The sequence below is a fragment of the Xyrauchen texanus genome, chromosome 26, assembly GCF_025860055.1.
Source record: "Xyrauchen texanus isolate HMW12.3.18 chromosome 26, RBS_HiC_50CHRs, whole genome shotgun sequence".
NCBI classification, from domain to species: Eukaryota; Metazoa; Chordata; class Actinopteri; order Cypriniformes; family Catostomidae; genus Xyrauchen; species Xyrauchen texanus.
Genome location: NC_068301.1, coordinates 28,849,383 through 28,874,968, shown reverse-complemented (window position 1 = coordinate 28,874,968; position 25,586 = coordinate 28,849,383). Strand labels below are relative to the sequence as shown.

Sequence of the window (25,586 nt, the reverse complement as noted above, 5' to 3'; positions counted from 1 at the left end):
TTAAAAGCACCCAAAATCAAAGCAAACTGGTTCTCGTGACAGAACGCTTGAACAAAAAACACACAAGCACCAATGTGATTTGATGTTATTGATGTGCCGCCATATTTGATTTGTGCATAGCCTACATGAGTGGAGTTATATTTCAGGTATCATTCTGTTCTTTATACAAACTAATTGTATGCATTTAGAAGACTTTGAATATGACGCTCAAGCTACAGGGACTACTTTTATGACACTATTGGGGGATTTATGCTTTAAATTGAGGCAATATCCACTGCTTTGATGGAAATCGGCAATTGTGACATTGTGTTCAGCAGAAGGGTGGGCATATGGATTTGAAACAACATGAGGGCGAGTAACTAATGAACTTTTTTGGTGTGAAATATTCTTTAAAGAAACAGGTGTAGAGAAACATTCTTTAGCATTATTTGCAGAGATTAAAGGAGGCAGGGGTTGCCAATCACAATAACAGTATGGTATGACAGCAAGTTTATACACAATCACACAACATATGTAATTTGTAACGCTTAAAATTACATTGTTACACTATCTGGGTCCAACTACCCATACGCAAATATCACAGACAAGTGTCCATGTGTTCTGTACCAGCAAGTTTAAACAAGATCCAAGTGTAAACAGTCAATATCACATTTGGAGACAAGGAAATGCAGGGGGCAAAACAAAACATGAACACTAAACACCAAAATCAACATTCAATTAACCTTTAGCTCATTATCAGATTCATATCTGCTGAACCCATAATCTTATCCTTGGATCTTCACAGGTTTGATACAACAATTCCAAAGCACTTGCAACCAACCTGAAACCAGGTCCCATTCTTGGTGTTGAGCTCCAGGAAGGCTCATATCCTGAGCAAGTCATCCAGCGCTAACATGTCCAGGTCACAGGAGTCAAACAGATCATTTATACCCTGCTCATCACCCAAGCTCAGCATGTATTCATCATTGAGCAGGGCAGGTGATAGTGGCACAAACGGGACAGACTCATCTGGCTGTTGGAGAATGGAGGACAGCGAGGAACTGAGGGGTGACATTGGGGCACTGCCAGTCAGGGGACCATACCCGTTGATGCTACCATTGTAGCTGCCGTTCATCTTGACACCATCAGCCGTTCCACCTGAAGAACCTTCTAAAGAGATTAACAAAAATGGAGGTAATTATACTTTTGGGTAGGGGTGTAAAAAAAGTACAGAGAAATCCACTCACTGCTCTTGGCTGGATACCTTCTGTAGCATAGTATACATTTATTTTTAATATGAAAACAAAGTCTTATTTTTCACGTGCTTCAATATCAGAAAATGTATTTGCACATACTGCAGTTAGACTTAAATTACAAGTAATGGAACAAAGACAGTGTTTTTCGTATATCATTGACCGTGCTTTATGATTAATTGCTTGATAACATAACATTCAGAAGTTTACTAAGAAATGTGGAATAAAAATAGTATCAATCATTTTGAATTGTGGTAACTGTATAGACTTAATATTTGGTAGCCACCATCCTTTATGGGAATGAATCATTTGAGGATCAGATTTATCAGCCAAATATACAGTAATGCATAGGAGTAAATATGGCAGTACTTACCTTGGGAGACTTTGAAAAAGGCTGTGTGATTTCCATTCACATCAAGGCCATTGTGCAGCAGGCTGCCTGAATCACCACCATCAGTGCAGAGGAAAGCATCAATGGGACCCTTGGAGCTACTCAAGTGGACCTGTAAACTCTGAAATGTCATTGTAACAAGGGTATAAGTAAAAAAAAGAAAAGAAAAAAAAAAAGAAAAAAAGTTTAACATTTAATGAGAGAGTTAGTGATATATCGAATACAGATTATGCTTAAGCTTGGCATAATGGCTATTTTGGTCATTTATTCTACTCAAGTACGAAGGGGTAGTGCCACACAGACATGTTCTAGTGTCTCGCATTATCATTATTATAGGCCATTTTAATGTAGTTTGTTTCAACAGGTGCAAACAAAATGGCATAATCAAAACACACCGTTCAGTGCCGATTTGGCTGCATGAAATGGTTTTAATGTTGTGGCTGGTTGGTATATAATGCAAAATATTTTGTCATCATGTCAACTTGCTGGCCAACTCAAGACTGCTCTGAAAGCTCTCTGCTTTTCCTTCAGGTTACTGTAATTTTATTTTATTTTTTTTTAAATAAAGTACACCACTGTTCGCTGTGGCTGACTGCATTTTAAAACCATCTATAATACTGAAATACCAATTAAATAGTCAACATGTTAATATTTTAAAGTAAAAAATAAATACAATTATGAAAACCCTGTGTTCGGTTCAATTAAGTTGTACTCCATCCAGCAGTTTAAAAGGAAGACCTCGTCTGGTGTGTGCGCTTTGAGCATTCTCTGTCCCAGACAGAAAGTCACATTGCACTGTGTTGGAACCGGGTTTGGTTGTATGACGATTTTAGGGTCACTGTTTCGATATGGATCGGTACTTGCCATGTTCAGAAAATAAATAAAATACTACTGTAAAATCCAAAGAATATTAATTTGGTAAACATTTTAACATATCTTTGGCAAAGAACAACCCAAGGGCATAATGTTTTTCATATGGCTGTCCGCACGTCATCGCAGTCGTAAACGGCTCTAATATTCGATGTATTAAGACTTTACGGCACTTGCGTCAAGCAATACCTGCAAACGATTTGGACCATTCGCTGTTGTAAATTACTGCAAATCAAAAATGTTTCCAGACAGGAGATATGAGTGATGCAGAGGGATTCTCTCACAGTGGCTTATCTTCTCCGCTTGCCATTAACACACCAACACATGCAGAACTGTGATATCATTAACCGGTTCAACTTACTAACAGTTAATTGGAAAGCTACTTTTTGTAGAAAGTTGACCATCTACAGAGCAACTGAGGTGCATTAGCAGCTGTGCAGATCTATTTGACGCCATTTTCTCTTTACCAAAACATATGCTCCAGATAAGTCATTAGACTTGGAAACCGTAGGTGGCAAACCGCACAGTTAGCTTTTATATTTAGAACCCCTACACCCTTCAAAAATACGGATATTTGCTCTACTCCAATTTTGTGTTGCATGAAAACACCATCGGATTCTCCAATGTGCGCATGCCTGTTGATGTTTTGACGTCTAAGCAGAGAATAACGATCATTGAAGATCATGTAATTTGAGTAATCAGGCATTTGAGAAATTTGGTAGTAGAGTACACCAACCCACAAAAAACAAATAATTAATTAGTTGTAAATTAAAGTTAAAATAACATGATATACGTTAAATTTACAAACGTAACAAAGGTTTCAAAATATGCCAACTTCAAACTATGCTTTTCTTTTTGGAGAACAATTAAATTAAAAATATGCATTACAAAAAAAACAGGAATAAACATTTGCATTCACCCGAACCTTAAATAGAAACCAATACTGATGGCATTAGGCCACATAAACTTTTCATAATAGTTTCAAAGCAGCTTTATGGAAAAGTATACTGTATTGCCTTAAAGTCTTGGGAGACTTTGTAATTTCACATGTTATCAAGGAAAACAAGTGTTTGAAAGTTGGCGTATTATAAAACACACTGTGTCATGTTAAGAGATTTAATGCACACATACTGCTCTGACAAGCATCCGAGGTTTACCTTGTAATTTTTGCCATCATTAAAAACCAAAAATCAACTATGATGTGGCCAGGAGGAGGAAAAAATAAATAAAACGGGGGAAGCCAAAAAAAAAAACAACACGGGCCCACCACTTGCAAAGAGAGAAATAGGGGACCGGTACGATGGTCAACAGGTAGCAGGTGAAGGCAGGACCTTGGTTACAGAAACTGGCTTTTAAAACATGGAATCGGACCTCACTGTTGGGGAAGGAGCCAGAATTGGTGTGCGAGGTTGAGATACCAGCTAGATCTAGTTGTACCTCTACACACTGTTCAGGCTCTGGAACTAAATTCCTGGACAGGGGTTGGACTCAGTCCTTCTCCCTCATTGCGACTTCACGTTGCAGGGGGAAAGCTCTGACTGGTCTGTGCTTATGCACCAAACCGCATACCAGAGTAAACAGCCTTCTTATGAAGGAGCTGGGCCTGAATGCAAAGCTCTCAATTTACCAGTCGGTGTACATTCCAACTCTCACCTATGGTCATGAGCTTTAGGCAGTGATTGAAAACAACACTCATTTACATACACGCCAATACACTTAACTAGCAAGAATTAGCATATTTATAATTATTTCCAGTACATTCAGAAAGTATTCAGACTAGGGTTGCAAGGGTATGATTTTCATAGTAAGATAATGGTCTCAGAAAAGATCATGGTTTCACATATATGGTTTTAAACAATTATTATAACTTTACAATGACCCTTAAAAGGGGTGTTTATTTTTTATTGAACAAATGCTTTATTATAATTGATTTTTATTGAAGAATGTGTAAAAAAGGTTTTGAAAATAAATGGAATAAATAAGCTAAAAGAATTATAATAAACCAAATAATAAACAATGATAAAAAAGCATGCAACTATACCATGCTATGTAAATAAAGCATGTTAGTTTACATGTTAAATTAACTACTAAATTAAAAATAATATCAATTGTATGAGCTTTTAAAATAATGTCCCACGATTATTAATAATTAATATATACTGTAGGTGCACGACAGCACTGCCAGACTGCTCCTGTCTGTACCTTTAACTCAGTGCTTATCAACTGGTTTTGCAATCAGAACAGATTTTACAGTGGAAATCAAGTGGTGACCCACCACAGTAAAAACTTAACCTGTATTTAATGTATCCTGGGACGCATTGCCTTTTGTTGCATAGATTTGTTCATGGTTTTAAAGTACAAGGACATGCATCAAGTGACATTATTTTGTTGTTGACAACAAAAGCAACTCTTTATAAATTGAAGAGCATATTTACTAATATGAGCCCATTTATTATCCCGTTTGTTTCCCAATTTCAAACATCATTCAAACAGAACATACATATTAACACAGGATTAGGTCAGTACACTGACCTACACATTACCATGGTTAGGTCAGTGTAGCTAGTCTTAAATAGTAATAAATTATAGTATTTATGAAAAAAAATAAATACTAGCTGAAACACATCTTGAAACGTTAACTACAACTGCCACTGTTGATATAAAATGAGGTCTAATAGATTCTACCTTTAGATTATTTCATATGAAATAACAACTGTCAAAATATAAGTTTCATTTACTCATGTAAAATCGAGAAACTATTTTGTAAAGGTGATGAAGTATAATAAATAAAATAAATATAAAACTAGCACATAGCACAGTGTTACTCTTTTCCTCAGTGCTGTTTGGCATGTCAGAGCTGCTACGGTTTGAGAGGTTTGACTTGACTTCCTCCGTAACGCTTTAAACTAGAAGTCTCTCTAGAATTGAAATCGGTCACGTCAGTTTTGAGGGAAGCTCAATGTTGCACGCGTCAGAGAGCAGATCATGAGCGCAATCTGGTTCCGTTACACTCGTGAAAGTGCAGATGAGAAGCCTTTAGCTGAATGTGAAATCATCATTAAATCTGCCTGTGAAGTCCTAAATAGGTTATAACTTGGGCGGCCGTCGAAATATGTTCAATGGGAGAACCATGGCATTGTTCTTTCCCTGCGACCCACCAGTTGAGAAACACTGCTGAAACACTGCTGAAACACACACACACACACACACACACACACACACACACCCCCCCTCGCCCCTTCTCTGATATTTTCTCCACAGCATGTGTGGTGCAAGTTGACTAGTCTAGAGAGGAAAGGAGATGCGCACGCAAAGGTTAGATTTTCCACTTGTAATTAAGGCCAAACAGTTCAATCTTTGTTTCATCAGACCAGAGAATATTGTTTCTCACAGTCGGAGTCATTTAGGTTCTTTGTGTCTTGCACGGAGAGAGACTTCCGTCTGACCACTCTACCATAAAGCCCAGATCAGTGGAGTGTTGCAGTGATGGCTGTCCTTCTGCAAATTCTACCATCTCCACACTTTATCTCTGGAGCTCAACCAGTTTGACGATTGGATTCTTGGTGACCTCTCGAACCAAGGCCCTTCTTCCCGATTGCGCAGTTTGGCCAGGTGTCCAGCACTAGAAAGAGTCCTGGTTTTTCCAAACTTCTTCCATTTAAGAAATCTGAATGCTACGGTGTTCTTGGGAACCTTCCACGGAGCTGAAATGTTTTCGTAGCCTTGCCCAGATGTGTGCCTTGACATAATCCTGTCTCTGAGCTCCGCAGGCAGTTAATTCAACCTCATGGCTTGGTTTATGCACTGAAATGCATGTGCAGTTGCGAGACCTTATATAGACAGGTTGACTCCTATCAAAGTTTAGAAACATCTCAGATGATCCAGAGAAATGGGATGCACCAGAGCTAAATTTCAAATGTCATAGCAAAGGGTCTGAATACTAATGTCAATGTGATTTCATTATTTTTTTTTTTTATAAATCTGCAGTTATCAAAAAGCTGGTTTTGCTTTGTCATTATGGGGTATGGAGTGTAGATTGATGTGTAAAAATAAATTAAAGCATTTTAGCATAATGCTGCAACATTCTGAACGCACTGTACATAAGATTTTAAAATAGTTATTCACTGCTTTCGAAGTAAAACCGTGAAGAGGCATATGCACAACATTTACATACATTCGATAAGCCATTAAGACAGACAGTTAAGGCGTTTACGTGCAACACGAAATCGCTATAGGTTTTAAGCATAATTGAGAACACTGAAAATTAAGGACCATAAAAGAAAATTATGGTTAGCAGTAGATTTTGCCTGGTACTAGAACTGACTAGGGATGTCACAATTATACTGTTTTACCATTAAATGCAGTTAAATATAAATAAATGATTGTGGCAAATTTTCTCACACACACACACACACACACACACACACACACACACACACACACACACACACACACACACACACACACACACACACACACACACACACACACACACACACACCTTATTCATACGATTATCTAACAAGCCATTCATGTGGCAGCAGTGCAATGCATAAAATCATGCAGATACTGGCAAGGAGCTTCAGTTAATGTTTAAATCAACCATCAGAATGGGAAAAAATGTGATAGTGGTTCGACCATGCCATGACTGTTGGTGCCAGACAGGCTGATTTAAGTATTTATGTGAATGCTGATCTCCAGGGATTTTCACGTACCACAGTCTCTAGAGTTTTTACTCAAGAAAGGTGCCAAAAACAAAAAACAATTAAATGGCCAGACTGGTTCTAGCTGATATAAAGGCTAACCACTGATATAACCACTGATATAACTCAGCTAACCACGCTGTACAATTGTGAAAAATGTTCGCAAAATGTTCACAGCATCCAACATGTGTTTTCTTCTGCAAACAGTTTGTCGGACACCTCACCATTACAAATAGGCAGCAGACTCCATAAAAATACCGTCCTTTCATCTGTTCACAACACCATAAACCTGAGGACATTGCATAATAACAGGAACATTGTACAGAAGGTACTTTAAAGTGTGATATATTAAACTCACTAGTCTATTTTTGGAAGACTAGTGGAATGCCCCATCCCATTTTTAGGATGTGTACTTTCATGACTTCTGTCTTCATGTATCAATTTCATCATCTTTAGTAAATCACAGCCCTTTAAACGCACCCAAAATGATTTGTTTTTTTTGGAGCTCCACCGCTGAAATTTATCATGGTTTATTTACATTCATTAACATGTCTTGATGCAATGTAACGCTAGCAAATTGGGTGGCATAGCAATCACTTCCACACGTAATCTGCACACACGTACATTGTGGTCCACGTGATGTGAATGAAAAACGGGACTAATTGGACCAGGCAACCTTCCACTGCTCCAAGGTCCAGTTCCGATGCTCAGGTGTGCATTGTAAGCACTTCTGGCAGTAGAGAGGTCATCATGGGCACTCGGACCGGTCTACAGATACGCACCCCTATATGCAGGGTGGGACGCACTGTGTTGAGAAACATTCCTCCCATAACCATTATTAAAAAAATTAAACCATGTTGCCCGTTTGTCCCGCCTCAGGCCACTGCCGGTAAGAACTAGATGAGTTACCCTAGCAACCAAGTAACAAATCACATATCTCTGCACCAGGAAATTATAGAGACTTCTGGTTCATTCATTTAACTCAGGGTAGCAAGGAATCTTTTGTGTATTACATTGGTAACTGCCTAGCAACAAGATGGGGTTACCCTAGCAACCAAGTAACAAAACATTTCTCTGCACCAGAAAAATTGTGGCTGACCGGGAGCACCCCACAAGCCTTGCCTTTTCAGATATGCTTTGACCTAGTTGCCTGGCCATTACAATTAGGCTTTTGTCAAAGTTGCTCAGGTTTTTACTCCTGCCCATAACACATTGACTACGAGAACGGATTGTTCGCTTACCATCTAAAATCTACACGGACCATGACATGTCGCCTTGTTAGGAGATGATCAACATTACTCGCTTCACCTGGGAGTTGTCATAATTTTTTGGCTCATCAGTGCATCATCTCACGCAGCAGACCCCTTAACTCGATAAAAAGCCGTGGAAATTGAGAACAAGACGAAAAGCCGTTCAAGTCAGGAAAATGGTTAAGAATTTATAAAAATGGTAAAGATAAAATAAATTGATTTAAATACACAAGAATTGACTATCAAAGTGGGATAAGCAAGTTGCTTACAAAAAAAAAAAAAAAAAAAAAATGTAATTGCTCTGTACTGCAATAACTTTCATAGTTCAAACTGAAATTATTTGGCAGAACTACAGTTGCCATGGTACAAACTGGATGGAATTGATTTGCTTAGTTTCAAGAGATTTCTCCATTTCTAAAATTCGAGAGTATGCATGTTTGTGTGCTTGTTCAAATGTTTAAATTTCCGTTAACATTTTCAATTTTTCCAAGGTACACACCAAATGTCATATTTGGACCCTGGGCAGAGAATGTTTAATAATCCCTGATATGGGGTGCCAACTTCACTGAGGTACAAACTTAGACTAAACTGGTGAAAATTTGTCCTGTACACTAATCTTGTTGTTTTTAGATTAGTCTGAAAGACTGGCCAACTAAAAAAAAAGTATAAAGAATGGATGAGTGACCACGGAGGAGATGAGGTCAGTAAAGCAAAGTAGGGGAGCAAACTAGTCACATTTCAAGATGAGGGGATGTTTATTTTGGGTGCTAATGTATAAATGCTTGGCAGTTATGAGATGGGAATCAGTGGTATAGTACGGTGTTTCATTAGTGTTGATAGTTATGAATGCATGTTCTGATGAATAGGTTTATTTCATCTATTTGCATTTATGTTTATTAAAAATATTGCAAGTAAATTTGTATCTTTATATAATGTTTTTTGTGAAAAATTTTTAACTGCAGATTCTAAATTCCTAGTTAAATTAACTGACATTTTTAAATGCGATTAACAGTAAAACAGTATAAATCACGACATCTCAAGTAGCATGTAAAAGAACACTGTGCCTTTTTGTTTTGCTTCTGGTATGAATAGGCCTGTCATCGCTTTTTAGTTCATATAGCGAGTTGGCCTCTACATTTTCCCATAACCAACCCGAATAAATAACAAATAAGAAGCATTACCTCCTTTGGGTCAGGCACCTCCAGCTTTGTTTCAGATGGTGCTTTGACCGCTATGACGGTTTGGTCTTTAAGGCTTTTTATTCTTCGGATGTCCTGATAGGTTACATAGGCATATGTGCAAAACGTTAAGGACAAGCCAAGCAATTACAAGGTGTATATTCCTACTTTTGCTTTCACTGCCTTTAAGATAATTGAAACTGCAAGTAAAGGATATTTTTGGTTATGGATCTCTTCAGTCATCTGCTGGACGTTACGTGTGCAGGTCTGTATTAGTTCATCTAGGCGTCTCTCCTCCTGCGTGAGTTCCAGCATCTCTCTGGCCAGACCGTGACTGGACATCGAAAGAGATGGCAGCTCTCCCTCTGATGGCAGACTGGGGCCTCTGCCAGAATTAAAACATGTAAACCCTTATAGCTTGACTCATCCCACACTTTAGGGCTCAAAATTAAATTAAAAAAAAATTCTGTTGGCCCAATCAGGCAAATAGTTGTCTGCTTCAGGGTTCCCACTCTTTTCAAGTCTAAATTTTCCACGGACATTTCCTTGACGTGTGCATGGCATTGTGCGATCCTCGTTGTGATAAGTCTGTTCCACGACTGATATTAGGACCTTGAATAATGTGTAACATGTGAGGAAAGACAGCCGGTGGAGTTTCTGGTGCCCCCCTAAGGAGATGGTGCCCTTAGCAGACTGCGTATGAATAGGGAGTGGCAGTACTGCATTTGTGTTTTAACGGTAGTTTCTTAACTCCAAATAAGCAGTATGCTGCATGGCCCAGTGTGATTATTAAACCGCAAAAAGCTATAATTTCATTAAATTATATAGTCAGTATGTGCTGCGTTTCAGGGCTGTCTGTCATACGTATACTACACATACAAAGAGTTTGATGACCATGATTAGAGCTGCACAATTAATCGTATTTTTTTTTCTCGCAATCACAGTTTCTGCCTCACGGTTAAGCATAACATATCCATCGCAGATTTTGCATCCAGGTAAAGTGTTCAGTACAGGCGGTTTATAGATGACAGACCAAATCACAAGCTTTTTCAAAGTCCATTTTCAACACCGCACACAATGCGCTCTTCAGAAATTTGCTACGGACCAATAACTTTCACTTTGGAGCATGCTCTGAAATATTTGGCCGCAGAAGTTTACAAGTAGCATGGGCAAAACATGACTTAATTTTGGCCAAAACCATTCACCCAGTAGTTTGTACACAGTGTTCAACATGAGAGCCGCTGTTTATTGTAATTTGTTATGCTTTGTTCCCCATTTTAGAATTAATATACAAGCAGTTGAAACAGAGATTTCTTTTTTTTTTGTCCAAATCGTACAGCCCAGCAAAAAACTAAAATCTCAAATGACAGAACAATCTTGATTATTTGTGATTAAAACTTTGAGAAAAATAAACTTGACTAATTTTTAAACAATATCATGCAGACCTAATCATGATGTCTTTTCAGTGTAAGAGTGGCCTGCTTAAATACATTCATTTTGAAGCCTGGTGCACATACGGATTATAAGTATAAGTGGACTCCAATCATTGAATTATTGAAAAATACACCTGAGGTGTAAAGAGTGCATCACCACAATACCACCACAGGTGTATGAATTAACTTTCAAAAATATCGGTCCATCTTTGCTGTCTAAAGTTGATAACTCAAATTGGGTTTTTTTTTCATATTTTGCACTATATCAATACTTAATTTAGTGAGAGCAAAGCAGAGATGCCAGCAGATGAGCAGAGAAAATAGCTGACGGGTTCATTCACGACTAGGGCTGGGTATTGTTAAATATATTTCAATATCGATACCGGTTCCTACACTATACTTTTCAATACCAATTTTATGAAATCAGTTTTAACAAGATTGCAAAGATTACCTCCAAAAAAAAAAATTTAGTTTTATTTTTTCATTTTGTTGACTCAAAGACTCATTTCCTGAGCCTTCTGGTCTCCTCATGCCAGGGTTGGCAGGGGCAGAGGCTATAACATTAATGTGAAGAGGAAAAAAAAAAAAACTAACAAGAAATCTAAACTGTTAATTCAGCCAACCCTAAGGATAAGCACGGTTTAAAAAGATAACTAGTTTAAATGTACATTAAAAAAGCATTTTTAGCATTGATTTAGCTAGCTATCTATAGCCATACATCCAAACAATGTCTAACGTTATGTAGGTCCCAGTTTATAGGACTATGTCTCTGCGCAGAAAAACATTAATTTAACAAGTACACAACTTGTACCACTACAAGTTAATCAATTTGGTTAGTTGGTTTGTTTTGCTTAAATTTTTAACCTTACCTGTCGGTGTCCCAGTCATAGCGCCGCTGCATTCATAAGTAGTTTTGAAGGAGCACTTGTGTGGTGGGCATGTTAAATGAAGCTATGTGGCAGGAGGATGCTGAGAGAATGACAAGACTTTCTTCTTGCAGTCGAAGACGGAGCAACTTTCTGCTCTTAAGTTTATTAAAGTGTCAAGTGCTTCATCAGATTTGTCGTGTTGCCGGTCTTGGTAGCAATGATCTTGTCGCAAATACCGTATAGCATGCTTTTGGTATCGAGCCTGGTGAAATGTGGCCACACTTGATCTTTCCACATCTTTGGGGGTTTACTGCATACACACTACAGCCTCACGTGTGAACCGCATCTCTGGGCGTAACTGGTGTAAATAGTGTTTTTCCTTGATGCCTAAACACAGCCAATCACCGTCACTTTTAGATTTGGGCACATCTAGCATGCTACATGCTTATCACTGACGTTGACGAGATTAACCCCTTAGGTATCGAAATGTAGTACCGAACGACAACACATTTTTTGATACTCGATTGTTTAGAGGCAATTCGGTCGGTGCCTAAAATGTACCGAACTCAATATCCAGCCCCATTTATGACAGTTATCTGTTGATGTTGTGTCACAACACGCAGCCACCGATAGGAATGTGTATGACACCTATCCAGAGTCCCAATCGTTGGAATGTTTTTGTACATGTAAAAAAAAAAAAAAAACCTTGTCAGTGATAATCAAATGGTTTTAGTTTACAAAAAAAAAAATTCCCCAAGACATTTAGGCATTCTTATAATCCATGACATTTCCATAACTTGAAAACTGCGTCGCAAAATTCCAGGTTTTTCAGGACGCGTGGGAACCCTGCTACTTGCCCTGCCAAAATATGTAACACTGCATTTGTGTGCAAAGAAAAAAACATTGATAGTTTTCATTAAAAAACAATTCTCCATAAAATAAGACATTTGAAAATAATTGTAAGCAACATACAGCCATTGGATGTTGTTCTTTGACTTCTTTTTGATGAGGTGCACACCCTCCAGCACGTTGGTGATGTCATAAAGACGTCTCTTCTGGACATTGAGCACAATCGCAGCTTTATTCAGATCCAGCACTCCATCGGAGGACTGGGCCAGCAGCTCACAGAACTTCTTTGTCAAGAACCCCAAGGATGTGTCATAACGGGTCTTCTCTGGTGGAGTTTTGGGAGCTGAAATAGAAGAGGTCATTCAATCAGACATTATTGTCCACCAGGAAGGGGCTATTACTGTTCTTTAAACACTGGATCAAATGGGATTACATGACAAAGGTATAGCTCACCCAAAATGGAAATTTGTCATTCACTCAATCATGTCGTACCAAACCCACATGAATGACTTTGAGCATAATTCAATGAGAAATTTTGAAGAACTGTGCTGGTCCCTCTTTTCAGTATAATAGCAGTCAATTCTGCTTTCCTGCTTTAAAAGGTAAACTCAGTAATGATTTCGTCATTATTTTTTTTTTACTTCCATAGAAATTTATAGTAATTTTGAAACACAAGAACAAGACTTCAGTCATATCAGTAACCTTAAAAAAAAAGTTGCATTTTACATGGAGAGGGTCCACACATGGGGGCTGCCATGTTAGGATCACATGACCAGACAAACATTGCTCTCAATCTTAGTAACTGCCCTGTTAATGGACACTTTCACTCACATGTTAAATTAATCATGTGAAGTGTGAATTTTTGCAAATGGCATTGGTATCTAATAATTGTTTGAATGATGCTGCATCCAGGAACCTAGATGCCAGTGCAAGACGAAGACAAAATTACAGAGTGCATCTTTAAAAAGGACGGAATTATCAGTCCTCTTATGAACGTACAAGATTTTCACAGAATAATGTCTTAAATTTTGGGTTGTTTTTCCACCAAAACAGATCTTGGAATATGTAGAAATCGTATGGACTACTTTTAAGATACTTTTGCATCTTATTTTTTAATCTTAAAAGCAGAATCATCATAAACTGCCATTGTATTGAAAAGACAGGCAGAAACAGCACAGCAGTTCCTTTTTGTTCCACAGAAAGGTTCAGAACAACATGACATGCCATCTTCCATGAATATTTTGATGCCGAACAATTTTTTGGGTGAACTACTACTTTAATATATAGGTGACAGTGCACTTATAACTACGGCATGACGAACTAAACTTGATACCTTTGGGGATCATCAGTTTAAGAGCTCCTTTGCGACTTCTAATTGTTTTAGCTGGCTCACTGTATTGATGGTCAGTGATGTCCAGCTCCAGCCTCCTTTTAGCCTACATTTGAGGGAAAAAAAGGTGACCCATTAATGTGTAAGATTTTAATATCTTTCATGCAAAACTAAAGTTATTATAAAATATACAGGTTATCTAAATGGATCATCCCATTCCATCAAACTCAAATGACAAAATACAGTAAAGCCAGCGTGACGAGAAGCTGTCTTAAAATCATTGTCAACCGATATGGGTTTTCCCAACAACCAATGTTCTAAATAATGCCAAAAGATGCAGAGCCTATAAAGGCCTACCTATAAATGCTCATGACATTAAATGATAACAACAGATAACTTCAACAAAACTGCAGAAACAAAATGAAGGCTTATTTTACACAATATTTACACTCCTTTAAAAGAGAAAATATCCATTAGCCACAAAAGAAAGTCTGTCTTGAACCTGACACACTGTTAATATGCCAAATAATTATGATTGTCTGGTAATCTTAAAGTAGTAATACATATTTTCAGTCATGTCACTATCAATAAGAGAATCAATCAAGACTAGGTAGAGCATCATATCAAAATACCAAAAAATAGCTTATTTTCCAGGGTAATAACATGATCTGACATAAAAGCAGCAGGCATTAGATTGTCATTACTTTTCTATTTTGCTTGGTAATATAAGTTACCAATTCAAAAGCAAAAGTCAACACAGGATGAGGGTAGCAAAATGGCTGTCCACCATTACCAGAGTGTAAACTTAACGCCATCTAAGAAACTACCTCTGACTCGCAGAGATAAATATAGACAGGTCGAGGATTTATTTTTATGCATTTTGCTTATAGCAAAAACACCGCTGTGGTCTTAATAGGTGGGAAACGGGGCGCAGTTCGAGCTCTTATTAGCGGGTTAAGTTTTGGAGCATTTCGAATGCCATCGACGTTATTTATTCCACATTAATCTATAAACAAACGCCAATAATACAAAAAATAACAATAAAAAACGCAGCTAGCAAAGCATACGGCTTAGCACAAGGTCCGCGAGCTCAGAAATGCCTCCATCCCCCATCCTAAGAAAACAAACCAGGGCCTAGACTTCACAAATGCAATATTTTACTTGGAAAGCAAACTCCCAAACTCATATAGTCCATGTCAAGACTTAGAATTACTGCAAAAAAAACTCTATGTTTTCGAGGGGGGGAAACGTATGAAATCAAGTTTTAAGATAAGCAACTGTACAACGAAGAGAGTTTAAAATATTACTTTAGTATTCCTTAAAGTCAGAGTAACAAAAGGTATTGAAAAATCTCGTCTAATACGGTTATACATTTATTGACTGATGCAATTAAGTGGAGTTATTTCGCTAAACATGCAGTTACTACATTGCGGAAATATGCATGTCTGTGTTTGCAGTAAACAATCGTCATACGTCCAGAAGCATTTTTGGGGGAGGTTCTTTAAAGGTCTTAATTTGTTAAATACATGAAATATACAAGTTAGTTCGGAGTTGCATAATTAAACTGCCTGCTTTAGATATTGTATCTAAATTGAGTACTCCAGAAGTAGCCACAGAAGCAGGCTAGGAGGACTTAGCCTACCGACTTAACATTTGCAGGATTGGATGTGCATGTAACTCGACAAAACACAACATTTAAGCAGACATTTACCGGCGGTCGTCCTAATGTGGGTCGTAGTCCAGTCCCGTGCGTCGGTACTTGTAGAGGAGTTGTGTACACGCTGTCAACAGAAGCCTCGGGTACACAAACTATATTACTGGACGGCGGTGTGTTAATATGTATACGACTTGCACTGGAATAACCTACAAATTGCCGATCGGAAACCACGTTATAAACACCGTTTTGCTCACGGGGAGAAGCTCTAACCCTTGATAACATTACTTGTCCTGGGAGCGAGGAACCCCCTTTTCTCATGATCTTCAGATGCGTAGGTTCCCTTTGTCCCGCCTGTGATTCAAGGCTCGTTTTCTATAAAATTCCGTGTGCGTAGATTTAAAATGATCATAAATTATCAAAGAGCACAGTGTCAGGAATACACTGTTATAATATGAGTGAAATTGCTCAATCCTAAAATAGCCGATGTAGGCGATTAAAATGCGATGCAGACTCCCTCCCGGCAGAGCGAAAAATGGCTCCAGGAAGCGGACAATGAAGTAGGGGATGAGGTTTACGCGCGAAAGGTCCTCCCGCGAAACTCAGATTTCCCGGGAAACTTTTGAATCTGATTTGCATATGTGAATTCATTGGCCAGCGTTTTTTTTTTATTTCCCGCCCCAAGTGATGACGTTTGCCTGCAGTGGAGCCAATAAAAGCGTTCGATGAATTTGTAATTACACTTGCTCATTCACTAGAGGGCGATATATATACGACCAAATGTTTTCAAAACAGTTTTTGGCGCTAAAAATTAATTAATCCTTAATTGAAAGATAATTATTGCGAATGAAAGTTAATTAAATTTATTGACTTCTTGTATTCTATTGAATAAAAGGAAAATAATGTCTACTTGCATTTATGTAAATTGAACTACTAAGCACGTCGATATGTTTAAACTAAAATATGGGGAAACCAACCCTGTGTTCCAAACGACATAAATTATGTCTTCGGAGAGCACTTCGAAGGGAGTTTAATCATTATAGATAAGCTGTAAGGTCGTTCCAAAATGATTTATCCCCACACTTGTCAGCCCTACAAAACTCTCATAGTGGGTGATAAAGTAATCAAAGGGAATTGGTCTTATGATCACTTCTGAATAGTACACACCCCAATGAAAATGTTTAAGAATTCGTCTTTGAAAAACCCACATTGATTGACTTCTATTCTGCATATGGCAGAGGACGTGCCCCCCTCTATGTCTATGGTGGTTACAGCCTTGTGTACAGTTACAAAGATACAATTTTGACGTGAAATTAGGATAAAAAGACAACATCCTTAAAGACCCAGTGCAATCAAAATTAAAGGTGCACTTAGTATTTTTTTTTCCTCATTAAAAATTGTTAAATCCTAAAGACATGAATTGTAATTTTGCAATATATGTAGGAAATCATGAGCACTCACATTAAAATGAAGACTCCAGTCATATCAGTAACCTCATAAATGCTGTTTTATTCTACATGGACAGGGTTCTCACATGGGGGCTGCCATGTTAGAATCACATGACCAGCTGAATACTACTTGCTTAATCTCAGTAACCATCCTGTTATTTGCAGGTTCACTCATTGAGTAATCATGGCTTACTTTGAATAAAACATTTCTACAATGGCATCTGAAATTGAAAACTAATGATTTTAAAGGGTAACTAAACCCTAAACCAACTTTTTTTAGTTAATGATCTGTAAGCATGGGGCTTTATTAGTACTGGTCATTGATTCAAGTAATTTTTTTGACATTTGTGTATAAAGTGTTTTAATTCTACAATATATGGTGTAAAAACGTCTGAGTGCTGCCCTCTTCAGGTTGAACGGTGGCTACTGCAGTTGAATTTTCCTATTGGCTGTTGCGGTACTTCGTGACGTAAGCGGTGACAGCTGACGTAAGCAGGTTCCAGCTCACCACGCCAGATTCATGTACATGTCGTCTTGCGACCGTGTGAGGAATAATAATAACATAGAGTCTGACAGCAGCTGTCAATTAATCCGTCACTACGAGTCTCAGGTGCCCCCCGCTCAGCCCCGCACTCGGTTCGTTCCCTCTATCCCCGCCGGGGTCTGCCCACTTTTCCTGCATTTTCAAATATTTCTAGTGGGTGGAGTCAGACTCTGAGCAGGCGTTTAGTTACCCTTTAAATGTTGCTGCCTCCAAGCCGCTAGGTGTCAGTGTAAGTCCAAGATGACACAAAGACAAAAATTCATGAATGGAAGTTTAACATTTTGCTGCATTTAGACCAAATCTTTTAGCTTTAAAGTTATATGTTAGTGTACTTTTAAATGTTGTACTTTAAATTTGTTTTCAGAAGATACAAGCATTTAAAATGCTATCTGCAGTCTCGCTCATCCAGATAAAAAGACTCAGCAATATCCAGGACTCAGAGGTTGTAAAATCTTGTCCAATCAAAACCTACTAGAATGAAAACTCTCTACAACTGTTCAGCCATCTGGCTGTATTCTAATTGGCATATCATCTTTTACTTCGCACAGAGCACTTTGAAGGGAGAACAATCCATGCTTTAGGGTTGTTTCTGACAGAATTTCCAATAAGACACACTTAAAAAGTGAGTTCTGACTGACCATTAAGAGACTTATTTCTCTGCAGAACAAAAATGGGCTTTTCCCAATCAGTGGGCATTTTCAAAAAGCTTTACATGCTTTGTCTACGACATCGATATTCCCTACTTTCATTGGATAGTAAGAAATGCCCATTCTGGTTTGGAAACAGCCACAGATTGGGAAACACCATTCATTATTCTGCAGAGACATATAATAAGACCATTATCACCCTTTAGAAATCTGAAGTCTTTGGAAAGGCTGGCCGGCACTGAGATCGATTTTCAAGTTTCGTCAGTAAGCAGCTCTGACATCAGCAGCATGACTATATGACTAAACTTCTGACTATATCACAATTCCAGTGGGTCAGAAGTTTACATACACTAATTTAACTGTGCCTTTAAGCAGCTTGGAAAATTCCAGAAAATCATGATAGCCAATTCGCTTCTGATAGGTGGTGTACTGAATTGGAGGTGTACCTGTGGAGGTATTTTAATGCCTACCTTCAAACTCAGTGCCTCTTTGCTTGACATCATGGGAAAATAAAAAGAAATCAGCCAAAAAATTGTGGACCTCCACAAGTCTGCTTCATCCTTGGAAGCAATTTCCAAATGCCTGAAGGTACCACGTTCATCTGTACAAACAACAGTATGCAAGTATAAACCATGGGACCATGCAGCCATCATACCTCTCAGGAAGGAGACACATTCTGTCTCCTAGAGATGAAAATAGTTTGGTGCAAAAAGTGTAAATCAATCCCAGAACAACAGCAAAGGACCTTTTGAAGATGCTGAAGGAAACAGGAAGACAAGTATCTATATCCACTGTAAAATGAGTCCTACATAACCTGATAGGCTGCTCAAGAAATAAAAGCTGTAATTCTGCTACTATTATCCAGACATTTCACATTCTTAAAATAAAAGTAGTGATCCTAACTGACTTAAGACAGGGATTTTTTTTCTAAAATGTAATGTCAGGAATTATGAAAAACTGAGTTTAATATATTTGGCTAAGGTGTATGTAAACTTCTGAATTCAACTGTATGAGATGTAACAGGAAATGAACATAGGCTTTAAACAGTCCTTCATTTTATAAAACCAAAGATGAATTCCATTTTAATTCCATGTTTTAATACAAATTAACAGCAACTAGCTTGAAGAAATCCTTTTTTATAACAGGCAGACATGTTTAAAGGTGTCATGAATTTGAGCAGGTCCAGCTTAATCATCGTCATCAAATTTGATCTTTTTCCCCTGGAATGCTGTGATTTGTGACTGCTGTTCTTTTCTTTTCCTACTGGCCTCCCATGAGGGATGAAGGGCATGCTGAGGTGGATTTGAAATATTGCCTGATGGACCCCTGGTATTTTGCTTCTGATACTGCTCAAACTGTGAATTTCCCCTCCCTGCCCCTGAAGGTCCACCTTGCCTTTCTCCTGCAACTTTAAATGTCTTGGTATTGGGTTTAAAATGACCTGAGTCTGGACCTTGGTATAGAGATGCTTTCATTTTGCCCTCAGGACCTTTCCTTTGGTTCTGGAAATGAGGAGGTCTTGGACCATCATGCCAAGAGCCATGCTTTACGTTCCGAGAGGAGATTCTGGATTTGGACAAGGTCGAACAGAACACTGATTTAAAGTTGCCAAAGTTTGGCCTGTGAGGTTTGTTGGTGGCCCCCTTTGGATTCTGTAACTCGTCAGGTTTTTGAGGCTCACCCTTTTTCTTGTGGACTCTTCCTTGGTAACTTTTCCTTTTCTTGAATTTGCTTACTTTGCCAAGGAAGAAGTCATCATCATCGCTCTCTTCAGACGGAGATGATTGTTTACGGAAACGCTCCTCTGTGCTGTCGTCGAAGTATTCCTTCTCGTCATCGTCATCCGATAAATCACTTTCCTCAATGTCGTCTTCTGTCTCAGGCCTCTCGGCCTCAGGAAGGTCCTGTTTCTTCTGTGAATTTATGGTGGTACCCTTTTCTTTGTCTGATTTTACAAGGTTCTTTGGAAGCTTAGACTCTGTACTGGTTACTTTTGAAGACTTTTCAGGGGAATATTGAACAACTGAAGAAGTGAGATCAACACTCTTTGATTTTATGTTGGGCTCTCCGGCTTTTTCAGAAGATGTTGTGTTGACCTTGGATGTCAATTTTACAGTCTGAGAGTGTGTACCCTCTTCAATGGAAAGACTATTCAATTTTTCCTCCCCCACTTCATCTTCCTTATCGTCGTATTCTTCCTCCTCCTCATCATCATCCTCCTCCTCTATACTCTTTGGCTGAACCAAGACTGGTCTGTCTTTCTTTTTCTGTTCAGCTTCAGCAGCCTTTATTCCATCTCTGGGTTTTTCCAAAGGGGTAGGGTTGACCTTGGATGATGTCAACTTTACAGTCTGAGAGTTCGTACCCTCTGTTGGCTCTTCAAGGCCAGATTTGTGGATTTCAATGGAAAGACTGTTCAGTATCTCCTCCCCAACTTCATCCTCCTCATCATCTTCATTGCCATTGTCTTCCTCCTCCTCTTCATCATCATCATCATCATCATCATCCTTCTCTTCTTCACCTTTCTTATTTGACTCAACCAAGACCTTTCTGTCTTTCATTTTCTGTTCAGCTGCAGCAGCCTTTGCTCTTTCTTCTTCGATTGCTCCTGTGATCTTTCGGAGTTTGTTGACGAAGTGGGAATGTGTGATGATATGCGCAATGGCTCTGTCCAATGGGTTTGCCTGAGGGCCCTTCAAAACATTCTCAAGCTCAGTGTTCTCCTGAAGTGCTATCATTGTCACCTGATCTGGTTTAAGGCTCCTTAAAGCCTGGATTTCTTTCAGTATTCCCATCACCATCTCTTGGCTCTCCTTCACCTCAGATTCCTGACCCTTTCTCTTCTTCAGAGCAGCCATCTGCTGCGTCAGCTCTCTGATGATCAGCACCCTCGTTCCCTTCACCTCCTTCCTCATCTTGACCATCTCATCTGGGATATTTTCTGTTTCTGCTGAGTTCTGTAGGCAAAGGCACATTTTTTAGAATAATCATTATGTTAAGGGAATCTTTGCAGAATATTGTCTAACACAAATCAGTCAAAACTCGGGAGTATGGAAGGAGTACAGAATAGTAAACATTTTGTGAACTAATCTAGGCTACCCTTAAACAAATTGTTCACCCAAAAATGAAAATTGTCATATTACTCACCCTTATTTAATTCTTAACATGTATGACTTTTTTTTTCTTATGTAGAATACATAAAGGAGATTTTTTTTATATTAATATTTTGGATCATATTTTCAATAAAATGGCAGCTAATAGTGACTGACTTTAAAGCTTAAAAAAGGAACCAACATTACTATAAAAGTAGTTCATGCAACATATTCCAAGACTTCAAAAGTTATACAATAGGTTTTGCTAAGAAACAACCCAAAATGTACATAATGTTTCAATGAAAATGTTGACGTCCACTGTGCATTCAGGGCCTAATTCAAAAAGCAGCACCATCTTTAATTTTGACGGGAATGACAACAAGACTGTGAGGGATGGACTTACAGTACCTTTGATGGGTTGTACTGTGTTTTGGGATGTTCTACTGTCAAACATTGGATAAAAAATAATCAGTAGACGAAAAACTCTTCATGCTGTACTACCCATTGAAGACAATAAGTTTATCACTAACAGCCTCGCTTTCATTTCCATCAAAATCAATAACTGTAGAGTGAAAAAGATCTATGAGAAGTTAGTTTATGCATTGTTTTGTGCTAAAAAATAACGCTAGTTCTTGCATAAACGTGTGCTACCTTTAAATTCTCCTTTTGTGTTCTGCATGAGACAGAAATGTATAGTTTTTCCTCTATAAATGACATTTTGTTATAATTTGACGGAATTTACACATGAATGCCCCCTCAAGTCGTTATTATGACTGGGAAACTCTGAGATAATTTTGATACCCGAGTTTCCAAATTGTGAGGAGAGAGTACATTTTCAATCCTGAATTATGGTTTTATAAATTTTTCTAAATGCAGCTACCATATTATCACTTGCCGTTTCAGTCAAATACATTTACGCATATCAAGAACTATTTGATGCTTATGATAAATTTTTTTCACAGAGCAAACAGCATGTATTTGACTAAAACCTTAGCGTAAAAGGTTCCATTAACCTTAGCCACTTGGCTAGCATGTATGATGGTGTCAAAATAAGAGTTCCTTAAGAAATATGCAGGAATCTGGCTTCCTTCATGTTTCTGACAACAAAGCACCTGAAAGTGACATGCTCATAATTAGGAATCCAGAAGTGGGAAGTAGGATAATTCTGATAGCATGTGATTGCAGCATTATTCATACACTTACATTGGTTGTTGAAATCTCTTCCTTCTGGCACTGATTAGTTTGTTCATTTAACATCTCCAGACTTGTCTTCTGGCTCACTTGTGAGGAATCATCTTGCTGTTTATCTGTATTTTTCTCACTCTCTTCCTCAGTCAGTTTCTCTTCTCCATCATCTGATTTTTCTAAACCCACAACATTTTCATCACTGCCTTCTTGTACCTGATCTAGCAGTGTGACATCTTCAGCATTAGTTTTTGCTTGTTTCTCAGTATTTCTTGCATTTATTCTCTCCTCTTTGAATGCTTTGATTGCTTCTTTTATGTTCTGGATTTTCTTGCTGAACTGTGGGTGTGTAGCAATGCGGGCAATTGCTCGTTCGGACAGGGAGCCCTCCTTATTCTGGCACACCTTCTCGAAGCTGATGTCCTTCTGTAGAGCAGCCTTGGTGATACTGTCTGGCACAACAACCTTCAGCTCGTGGATCTCCTCCCGAAGTCTCGCTGCTCGCCTGCGGTACTTTTCCAAGTCCACCTCATTTCCTTTCTTCTTCTCCAAGACCGGAATCTGACGGATGAGTTTCCGGATGAGGAGCACCTTCACCCTTTTCACCTCCGCCCTCATCTTGACCACCTCGTTGCTGAGGTTCAACACTGTAGGCATCTTGGTATATTTTCTGAGGGCTGAAATGACAAAGGCAACAGGTGTTATATGTACGCTTATAAAAGGTGCACTAAGTAACCTCATTTGTTTGTGTTTTGCTGGCCTCATTTAATTGTGTATATTTAGTATAGTAAAAAAATTAACTCTGCGCATACACAAGCAGTTTACGCATGTGCACTAAGACTGCTTTAAGACTCGGGACTATTTCTCTTCAGGAGTTTACACCCATAAAGATGTCTTTATAGTCCTTTAGACTCGAGTTATACAAAAGCAGGTATCTCCAGACCTCCTCACATGTACTCTTGCACATCTGCGGTTGTTGTTGTTTTTACCTTCATCTCCCGATGTTTAGCAGCGATTACATCTAGCGTTTCTTCGTGACAGTAAATGCTCAAATGTGAGTGTTGCCACCTTGTGGAGCCACTAATTAGTGCAAATAATTCCAGGCGCATTCAAAGAAGTGCAGTTAAAAAAGACGGGATGCGAACATTCAGTGATCGAGCACTCTGCTGATGACGAGATTTGTAACACGCATCCTGTATGCGGACACTCAGCGTTTGCATCTGACCGAACTATACGTTAGGCTTAACAGTGCATGGTATATTACTTCTGAAATTGAATCCAGTACTGATTAAAAATTACACAATTTAAATTGTAATCTGTTAAGTAATATTTTAGATGACCCTTTGTAGGTAATCTAATCTTATTACTTTTGGATTACCCATTGCATATTTAGTTGAAAATCAAATCATTATTTTAAATGTGTTTAGTAGCAATTAATTAAACTATCATTAAACATTAGTAAATATAATATCAAACACAAACTCGCTATATTTCATTTGCAGAGTAAAAAAAAAGGTGTTTAAATGTTCATAAAAATTAATGTTACTCAAGATAGAAGACAATTATTATGCTTGTGTTTAAAACTTGTTAAATACAATAAAGAATTGTTGTTATTTAGGAAATTAGGAATGGTGATTGAACTTTTCATTATCCAGATTTGAAAGCAAATGATGTAGAGATGTACTTTTTTTACCTCCTCATAATTATTCAGAAGGTGTTGCCTTAACCTAAAACAGTCTTTTATTTTTCCATCCTGAAGTATGGGGCTGAAGTGCATTTGCACGGTATAAAAGATCAAAGCTGCATGTAAACGGCACCTACGAAAAGTTTTTTTTTTGCATTGCAATGTGTTTTTACAGAAGAGTGTCTAGAATTATGGACAGGTGGATGAGGGCTTGTTTGTAATACATTATTTTTAATGCAGAGTGCGAATACAAACAGATTGCCATTTATTTGTGCATTAATTTAGAAACTAAATTTAAACAGAAACCAAATGCCCTGTATGTATTTGTGGATTGCATTAAGCACGTTCAATACAGTGTATCACTTTCTATAGCTTTTATGCACATATGACTAGATTAAACAGAGGTATTATTAAAATACTAGAACATATATACAAATACAGAGAACATACAAAACCTACAAATGCTTCTTAAGATTGGATGTGGGGTCTTTTTAAATGGATAGGTTTATAATTTTTGTAAGGAAAAGCGCAGCATTCATAATGGTATCTAAATGCGCACAATTTTAAGCAATTGTTATAAGTCCTGCTGTTAATTAAGGTGTTAAAAATACAGTAAAAATACTATTTCACATTTAATGACAGGCTTAAAAAAACATGTTTACTGAGCCAAATAACTTTTTAAGTATTCAGGCATCATGAAAAAACAGATAAATTCTGTGTTGACTCTTTGGTCAGTTTGGACCATGTAAAAAGTTTGCATAGGCGTATATTTTAATAATATCATGAGTACCGTGTGCAATACAATGTTAACTAATCAGACATAATAAACGTATTACAATGTTGACATAATCAGATGAATTCAACTGTCAGTATATATTAAGATTATTACCACGACACACTCAACTTTTTCTTCACGTTCAGCTCACGCATGGCAGAGAGTGAAGGCATGTGTTGAGTGAGCAGAGGTGGTTTATCACAAACACATAGTCTACATAAAATGCCACCACTTATACTTGATTGCTATTATACAAGAATTCATATACACACAGTTAATGTCCATGTCAACACTTACCTTTACAAAATATACATCAAAATCAGGCAAAAACTGTCGACTTCTCAGGGCGCCGCCATCTTGTCTAGCGAACGTAATGTGGAGCGTACGACGTCCTGATGTCATGAGACGTTGAGAATAAAAATGGGAGGGCCTCGCGGAACTTGTTTTTATTT

The 25,586-nt window shown here is 38.1% G+C and overlaps 2 protein-coding genes across 3 annotated transcripts; both read right to left on the bottom strand.

The window, feature by feature from the left end:
• Nucleotides 1-676: 676 nt before the first annotated feature.
• On the bottom strand, nt 677-16,277 carry LOC127620177 (transcription factor E2F3-like). Of its 2 annotated transcripts, none has more exons than XM_052093299.1 (7): nt 15,817-16,277; nt 14,109-14,211; nt 12,899-13,118; nt 9,842-10,009; nt 9,628-9,742; nt 1,606-1,744; nt 677-1,149 (listed from the first exon to the last, which is right to left on the bottom strand). In XM_052093299.1, the coding sequence occupies exons 1-7, from the start codon at nt 16,078-16,080 to the stop codon at nt 863-865; spliced, it is 1,296 nt and encodes a 431-aa protein (XP_051949259.1). In that variant the 5' UTR covers nt 16,081-16,277; the 3' UTR covers nt 677-862. The 2 variants fall into 2 exon arrangements, with proteins under 2 accessions (XP_051949259.1, XP_051949260.1); XM_052093300.1 differs by having other exon boundaries at nt 1,606-1,735.
• A 983-nt stretch (nt 16,278-17,260) lies between these two features.
• Nucleotides 17,261-25,539, bottom strand: LOC127620174 (serum response factor-binding protein 1-like). The gene is made up of 3 exons (XM_052093295.1): nt 25,432-25,539; nt 22,694-23,352; nt 17,261-21,355 (listed from the first exon to the last, which is right to left on the bottom strand). The coding sequence occupies exons 2-3, from the start codon at nt 23,330-23,332 to the stop codon at nt 19,586-19,588; spliced, it is 2,409 nt and encodes an 802-aa protein (XP_051949255.1). The 5' UTR covers nt 23,333-23,352; nt 25,432-25,539; the 3' UTR covers nt 17,261-19,585.
• Nucleotides 25,540-25,586: the final 47 nt, after the last annotated feature.

Excerpts from the sequence above, each read along its gene's own strand:
- LOC127620177 (XM_052093299.1), bottom strand. The coding sequence starts at position 16,080 with ATGAGAAAAGGGGGTTCCTCGCTCCCAGGACAAGTAATGTTATCAAGG. Across the intron at positions 10,010-12,898 it reads AAGAACAACATCCAATGGCT|AGGCCCCAGTCTGCCATCAG; the intron begins GTATGTTGCTTA and ends TAATTCTGGCAG. Across the intron at positions 1,150-1,605 it reads CTTTTTCAAAGTCTCCCAAG|AAGGTTCTTCAGGTGGAACG; the intron begins GTAAGTACTGCC and ends TAATCTCTTTAG.
- LOC127620174 (XM_052093295.1), bottom strand. The coding sequence starts at position 23,332 with ATGCCTACAGTGTTGAACCTCAGCAACGAGGTGGTCAAGATGAGGGCG. Across the intron at positions 21,356-22,693 it reads AAGAGATTTCAACAACCAAT|AACTCAGCAGAAACAGAAAA; the intron begins GTAAGTGTATGA and ends CTTTGCCTACAG.